This window comes from Myotis brandtii, unplaced genomic scaffold, assembly GCF_000412655.1.
Source record: "Myotis brandtii unplaced genomic scaffold, ASM41265v1 scaffold326, whole genome shotgun sequence".
In the NCBI taxonomy this organism is placed as follows: domain Eukaryota; kingdom Metazoa; phylum Chordata; class Mammalia; order Chiroptera; family Vespertilionidae; genus Myotis; species Myotis brandtii.
In genome coordinates this window covers 3,287,640-3,295,772 of record NW_005362534.1, presented here as the reverse complement: position 1 = coordinate 3,295,772, position 8,133 = coordinate 3,287,640, and the positions used below count along the sequence as shown (strand labels likewise).

Genomic DNA, 8,133 nt, shown 5'->3' with positions numbered 1-8,133 from the left:
AGGAGGCAGCTGATCAATGATGCTCTCTCATCATTGATGTTTCTATCTCTCTCATTCTCCCTTCCCCTCTGAAATCAATAAAAATACTTTAAATGAAATTTACCCTGAAAACAAGCAAGATCAAATTTCAGCTAAAATCAACTTTATGCCATTAAACTTTTGTTCCAAACTTTTGATCAAGGAAGCAAGCAAGCCAAAGACCCACATTTCATCTTTGATGCCCCTTCCTTGTTCTACTCACATGAGCATAACTCAGGAAGAAGAGCTGGTTATTGGTGAATGTGATACCTGGTAGCAGAGGCTCCTCAACTCCCTGCCTCTTGTCATTTATCCATTTCCTATAAGCCTGGTGAGAGAAGCAAAATGAATGATCTTCTACAATGATGGCTTTTCTCTTTTCCCATCCAGTGCAGAGATATTAAATATATCCTCTACCATGTACATAATATATTTTGTCAAGGTTTCCTTTAAGAAAACAAACCTGGAAATGCAAATCAATGTTGTATGGCTTAACAGTGAGGCAGGTTCACCTGAAAAAAGACCTTACATTCAATAAATACCAAAGCAGTAGGGTCAAAGTGTTCAATAACTACCCTTCCTGCAAAAAAAAAATGTTCTTTCTCTTCCTACCAGGGAACAAACAAATCAAGCACAATGACAAAGCCTATGGAAATAAATTTTGGGGTCAACATACTGCCAATTTTTAAATTTTTCCAAGTAAGAGGGAAAACAATCATCTTCAATAACCATCATCTTGTAGAAATAAAATATATTTTAACTAGAATAAAGGAAGGATTTAATCTTGGAATAACACCCTGGTCTTTACATTGAATGGATTTAGCTTTATGAAAATCTTTCCATATCACCCTATGTTTCTTGTTTCACCACAAACCAGTGGATGATGAAAGCATTATTATGGACTCTTACCTGGCCCACTATATGAGAACCACTAGCCTCTGGTCATAATATATAAGTTTGATATTTTAAGAGAAAATTATAAGGAAGGAAAACTCATATGAACCTAGCCCCGAGGAGATTTCTGTAGCATGCTTTGATATTATTATGTATCTTCTGAAAACTATCTTTTAAATACATGATTCTTAATAACAAAGATTTTTGTTTAGGAAGTAACTTTACACCCTAAAAAGAAAAAAAAAGGAATGTAGCTCTATTCATATAATAGAGTATAATAGAGTCAATGGGGCAATATAATTCTACTTACAGAAATTCACAGAATTTACAGAAATCTAAGTCCTCAAGAACATGACTATGCTGTAAATTGAGATGTACCCATACAGTGTTTTAGAGCTTAATTTTAAAAATCACAGCAAATGTTGCAGTACATACCCTAAAAGCTTCCCGCAGACCTCCATTATCGGCAATATTTTCTCCCAGGGTCCTCTTCCCTTTTACCTAATGAGAAGAAAAAGAAAAAAGAGTGTTTCACAGTCAACTATCATTCAGCAAGAGGCATAAATATGATAGCAATAAAAAGTGCCACATTTTAAAGAGAAAATTACATTCAATAAGTCAGAAGTAGTCATAATATATTTTGAGATAGAAAACTAACCCCAGCAAGGTGCTCCTGAATATAATAATTTCTATTTTATTATGCAACACATTTTTTCCACCAACCTCCTTATTCTCACCCATTTAACCAGCTCCAATAAAATGTTAAAAAATATTATCATTGACTCTAATTTAAATGGGAAAAATAAAAATGTCAATATACAGATTACTTTCTCTGATTAACTCACATAATGTGAGTATTCTTTTCAGTGTGTTCATGTTTCCAAAAATTTATCATCACATAGTAACAAGAGTTTCAGACCAACCATCACCATTTCACCTTCACCAATTTCCAAGAAAAATTAAAAAGAGAGTAGTTTTCATGGGGAACAAAGGTCGAGGCTTGCAATATGCATGATAACTAACCAAGCATGGTGAAGAAATTCTTCTAAACATTTGAAGATTGTTCCTTAAACCCTTTTATAGGCTATGACAAAGAACAATCTAAACCAATACAGCCCACAAGCCAAAATCCAACCTGCTGCTGTGTTTGTACAGACAGCAAGTTAAGACTGGATTTTACATTGTTCAGTCTTTGGGGAGGAAGGATAGAAGAAAGCATAATATTTTGGGGTATGTGGAAATTATGTGAAGTTCAAATTTCAGTGTCCATAATTCAAGTTTTATTTGCACACAACCATGCCTATTCATGTACATATTGTCTGTGGCTGTTCTATCACTACTGTGGCAGGATTGAGTTATTGCAACAGAGAATTTACAGCCCACAAAGCCTAAATTATTTACCAACTGGTCCTTTACAAAAGTTTGCCCATCCCTGCATAGGAGGCAGAATAATGTTCTCTGCTAAAAGATGTCTATGTCTTAATCCCTGGAATCTGTGAAAATGTTACCTGATGTGACAAAAGACATTTTTAAAATATGATTAAGGTAAGGATATTGAGATGAAGACATTAGCCTACATTGTTCAAGTAGGTCTAATCCTATATAATAAAAGCCTAATATGCAAATCAACCGAACAGCAGAACAACTGGTAGGCAGGGGTGAGGCCGGTGAGCAGGCAGTGCCAAGCTAGCCAAGGCAGGTGCCAGCGGGCAGAGGGAGGGAACGGCGATTGGTAGGCGGCGTGGCTGCAGGGTGATGGGGGCGAGGCCAGCATCCTCCAATCAGCTCCACCAGTTGCCTCCCTAAGCTGTCAGTCAGACATCCCCTGAGGGCTCCTGGACTGCAATTGGGCTGGGCTGGGCTGAGGAAAGCCCTCCCCTCCCCAAGTGCATGAATTTTCGTGCACCAGGCCTCTAGTGTAATTATAAGGGTCCTTTTCAAATAGAGAAAAAGGAAGTCAGGAGAGTGAGTGTCTCAGCGTGATGCAATGTGAAAAGACTCAACCCAGCATTGCTGGTGCTGAAGAAGGAATCTGGGCAGCCTGTAAAAGCTAGAAAAGGCAAGGAAACAGATTCTTCCCTAGAGCAGCTAGAAATTAAAGCAGTCCTAGTGAGACCTGAGTCAGACATACAGAACTGTATAATAATAAAGTTGTGTTATTTCAAGCCACTAAGTTTGTGGTGATTTGCTATAGTAGCAACTGGAAACAATACACCCTGTTCTAAACCTTCAAGCCATGGATCCTATCAACTCTTCATTTTCATGCTAGCCCAATCACCCAAGTATCAGGCAATACCAATGAATTAAAACAAATCTTCAGGTAACAGTGATCTCTATAATCACCCAGGACCTTCCCAGCTTCAGTCTCAAAGTTACCACTCCAGCTTTACATATCATCTTACACCACAAACAAAAATTAACTCAAAATGGATGATAGACTTGAATACCTAAAAACCATAAAACTCCTAGAAGAAAACAGGCAGTGAGCCCCTTAACAGTGGTCTTGGCAATAACTTTTTTTTTATCTGACACCAAAAGCAAAAGCAAAAATGAATAAGTGGGACTACATTAAACTAAAATGCTTCTACACTGCAAAGGAAACCATCAACAAAATTAAAAGGAAACCTACTGAAGGGGAGAAAATGATTGTACTAGTATATCATGTATCAGATAAAGGGCTAATATATAAAATAAACAGAGAACTCATACAACTCAATAGCAAAAAAAAAAACAATTCAATTTTTAAAAATGGACAGAGGATCTGAATGACATTTTTCCAAAGAAGACATATAGATGGCCAATAGGTCCATGAAAAAATGCTGAACATCATTAATCATGAGAAACATCCAAATCAAAACCACAATAAGATATCATCTCACAGCTGTTAGAAGAGCTACTATTAAAAGGACAAGAAATAACAAGTGTTGGCAAGGCGTATAGAAGAAGGAACCCTGTACACTTTTGGTGGGAATGTAATTAGTGAAAATGGTATGAAAGTTCTCCCAAAAAATTAAATATAGAATTACCATATGATCCAAGAATTCCACTTCTGGGAATGTATCCAAAGAAAATGAAAACACGAATTCAAAAAGATATATGCACCCCCATATTCACTGCAGTAGAAACAATCTAAATGACCATTGATGATAGATGCATGGATAAATAAGATGTGAAACACACACACACACACACACACACACACACACACACACACAATGGAATACTACTCAGCCATAAAAAGGAATAAAATCTTGACATTTAAGACAACATGGATGGACAATAGAGGGTATTATGCTATGTGAAATAGGTCAGAGTGAAATAAGTCAGACAGAGAAAGATAAATACCATATGATCTCACTTATGTGTGGAATCTAAAAAACAAAACAAAAATGAAACTGAATTCATAAAGAGAACAGAGTGGTGGTTGCTAGAGGCAGAGGGTGGGGATAGGGGAAATGAGTGAACTTGTTTTTGTTTTGTTTTCAGTTTAAATAAATTGAATTAAAATTATTTTTTTGTTAATCCTCACCCGAGGATATTCTTCCATTGATTTTTAGAGAAAGTGGAAAGGAGGAAGAGAGACACAGAGAGATAAACATCAATGTGAGAGAGACACATCAATTGGTTGCCTCTTGCACACTCCGACTGATGTCGGGGATTGAGCCTGCAACTGGGGTACATGCCCTTGACAGGAATCGAACCTGCCACCCTTCAGTCAGCGGGCCGATGCTCTATCCATTGAACCAAACCAATCAGGGCTGAATTAAAAAATTTTAAGAGAAAAAAAAATAAGGCTACTGATTCTCTTAGCAGCAGCTTCCTTGACACTCCTGCTAGTCTACCAGTTGAAGAAATAGTTTAGCTGAGCTCTTGATAATTGTGACTACTGGTTAGGATGGGTGCATACCTTGAACATTTTTTCATGGAAATATTTGAGCAATAATCGTTGAAAAACTACATAATTTCATCTAGTCATTACAGGAGGTGGACAGAGTATTTATAAGGTTGCTGTACTTTGCTTCAGTATAAAGAAAAGCAGCGGGGCATCAGAGAAATGCAAATTAAAACTACAAGACATCACCTCAAACCTGTCAGAATGGCTACTATCAACAAACATGTGTAGAAGAAGATATGGAGAAAAGAGAACCCTCATGCACAGTTGGTGCAGCCACTGTTGAAAGCAGTATGAAGTTTCCTCAAAAAATTAAAAATGGAATGGCCTTATGACCCAGATATTCCACTCTGGGAATACATCCAAAGAAGCCCAAAACACTAATTTGAAAGAATATATGCATCCCTGTGTTCTTTGCAGCAGTATTTACAACAGCTAAATTCTGGAAGCAGCCCAAGTGTCCATCAATAGATGAGTAGATAAAAGAGTTATGGTACATTTATACAATGGATTACTATGCAGCTATAAAAAAAATAAGGAAATCTTAATATTTTCAATAGCATGGGTGGATCTGGGGAATATTATATTAAATGAATTAAAGCAGTCAGAGAAAGACAAGTACTATATGATTTCACTTATATGTAGAATCTAATGAACAAAATGAACTAACAAACAAAACAGAAACAGACTCATAGAGAACAGACTGACAGCTGTCAGAGGGGAGGGGGTGGGGGCTGGGTGAGGAGGGTGAAGGGATTAAGCAAAGAAAAAAAAAGAAAGACTCATGAACACAGGCAACAGTATGGTGATTGTCAAAGAGAAGGTAAAGAAGGAGTTAAATGGTATTGGAAAGAGACTCACCACTTGGGGTGGTAAACACACAATACAATAAACAGATTATGCATTACAGAATTGTATACCTGAAACCAGTATAATTTTATTAACCAATGTCACCTCAATAAATTAATTTTTTTAAGTTATGAGTGACTAGATATCTTGTTCAGGACCAAAAGTTAGAATTGTCCCTTGCCACCCTGTGGCAACCCGATGGCTATAAAGTAAATCTATGCTTCTTCCAGTTAACACCTAAAATCCCTTGGACTACTAGAGACTTGGAATTCAACTACTCCCCAAAACACAGCACATCTTGACACAATCTTCCTCCCCAAATGTGAGTGAACTGGAAAAATAAAAGGATTTGTATTCCTAAATGTCCCAGGGGAGAATGAAGCTGTTGGCCTGGGAACCACACTTTGAGCACCAATGGTCTAAAGCAAGCTAACATCCCAACGAGAAAAAATCCACAATATGTCCCCTTCACCACAGTCATACTCACATTTAGGCCAGCTTTCTTCCAGTAATAGTTGCTATACTGGTTAACCATGCACTTTGTTTTTTCCTTAAACTTTTCTTCGGAGTCCAGAGACCACCAAGGATCCAGGTTTCCATTTTTATCATATTTTCTACCTAGCAAAAGGAAAGTTAAAATATATTTGTATTATTTATGGAAACTAATTTCTTCATCTTCCGTATCCCTCATTTCCACAAGTCTTGAAAAAGCAGTCCCAAGCAACAGAGACTACTCCTGGGTGCTGCTCCCGCCTTCTCTCCAGTGTCACAGGTTCATTGTAAAAGAGGAAAAAGGAGAAAGAGGTTTGAGGAAGTTCTTTCCTTCGAAGCAACAAAGAGCATTTCAATAAGATTCATCAGCTTATGGCAAACACCATTCTTTTTTTTTTCAGTTCAAACTCATTTCCTTTTTATTAAAATTCAAGTTACCATTACATGGTTTGGTACTCAATAAAGGAAAACTTGTTCAAATAAGGTAATATGTTATCAGCAGTATTTCCAGGTGATTGTTTACACTCAAGTAGTAGTATCAGTAAATCCTTGGGAAGCCTATCGATGGGGTTTGTACTTTGTCAAGGCCCAGTTCCTCTGGAGTGGAGATTCCCAGTTCATTTAAAGTTGGTCTAAGTTCCTGGATGACATAAGGGTAGATTTCCTTATGCGGTCCTGCTTTGTCCTTAACAACCTCTAGGATGCGAACAGCTCTAGCAAAATCATTTAACCATCTGCACGCCCACAAAGCAGCATCAATGATTTGGGGTTCTGGAACCAGATCTTTGCCAACAAGCATGTTCATCCCTTTACACAATTCCCAGGCATCAATATCTGGCTTGTTGAAGTATGTCATCCAGCAAGCATCAAATTCCTCATCTGTCTCATGTGACCCACGGGAGTAGCAGCGAACTGACTGGATACATCACCACCAGGACAGAGCCTCGGGTAATGATTGTGGTGGTAGGTAAGCCGGTCTCTTTTTTCCGGCACGCACCATTTTTAACTAATCTTGGATTCTTTGTCGTCACCTAATATGACCCAAAATCTTCTCTGGACTATGAAATTAAATGGCTTCAATCAGAAAGCCCGTGGAGGGAGTCAGAACACCAGTGAAATTCCAAATGATCCATAGGAACAGCCCTAATGAGTCATTCACACCCAGCAACCACAGCCCCTGACTCAACTCTATAGGAACGTGTTTCCTCCAAGTTGTCAGGAACTGAGAGACATAAAACCTGCTATGAATCATTCCACAGCCATCAGTGTGGATGGAAGGCCCATCTGTCCTGCTATGACAAGGAAGGTTGCTTTAAAAAAAGAACTTGGAACAAGAATGGAAATCTCCAAAACATAATGGAAAATGCTTTTTTTTTTTTCCTACAGGCTCACTCTTCACTTTCTCTACACCCTTCAAAAATGTTTGGGTGTATCTTCTGTACTCACCCAAGATTACTATTGGTTTACTTTTTTTTTATCCTCATCCAAGGATACTTTTTCCATTGATTCTTTTAGAGAGAGCAGAGGGAGGGGGAAAGAGAGAGAGAAAAACATCGATGTGAGAGAGACACATTGGTTGGTTGCCTCCCACATGCGCCCCAACTGGCTCTGGGGCATCGAGCCTGCAACCAAGGTATGTGCCTTTGATCAGAATCGAACCCATGACCCTTCAGTCTGCAGGCCAATGTTCTAACCACTGAGAAAACCCAGCTAGGGTTAGTTTAAACTTAATTATGCAGAGAATTCTTTGTTGGGCATAAAAGAAAGTTCCCTAACCAAAGATGTTAATTGCTCTGGCTGGTGTGGCTCAATGGTTGATCATCGATCTATGAACCAGGAGGTCACAGTTCGATTCCTGGTCAGGGCACATGCCTGGGTTTCAGGCTCCATCCCCAGTAGGGGTTGTGCAGGAGGCAGCTGATCAATGATGCTCTCTCATCATTGTTGTGTCTGTCTGTCTCTCCCTCCTCCTTCTTCTCTGAAATTAT

At 38.4% G+C, this 8,133-nt stretch overlaps 1 protein-coding gene across 1 annotated transcript in view; it reads right to left on the bottom strand.

Moving 5' to 3' along the window:
• The window catches only part of PHEX (phosphate regulating endopeptidase homolog, X-linked), a 210,706-nt gene that overhangs the window by 9,510 nt on the left and 193,063 nt on the right, over positions 1-8,133 (bottom strand). Inside the window, exons 19-21 of the mRNA XM_005870974.2 lie at positions 6,141-6,271; positions 1,348-1,413; positions 242-346 (exon numbers count right to left, since the gene is read on the bottom strand). Of these exons, the coding sequence (XP_005871036.1) occupies positions 242-346; positions 1,348-1,413; positions 6,141-6,271 (302 nt within the window). The remainder of the gene's footprint in view (positions 1-241; positions 347-1,347; positions 1,414-6,140; positions 6,272-8,133) is intronic.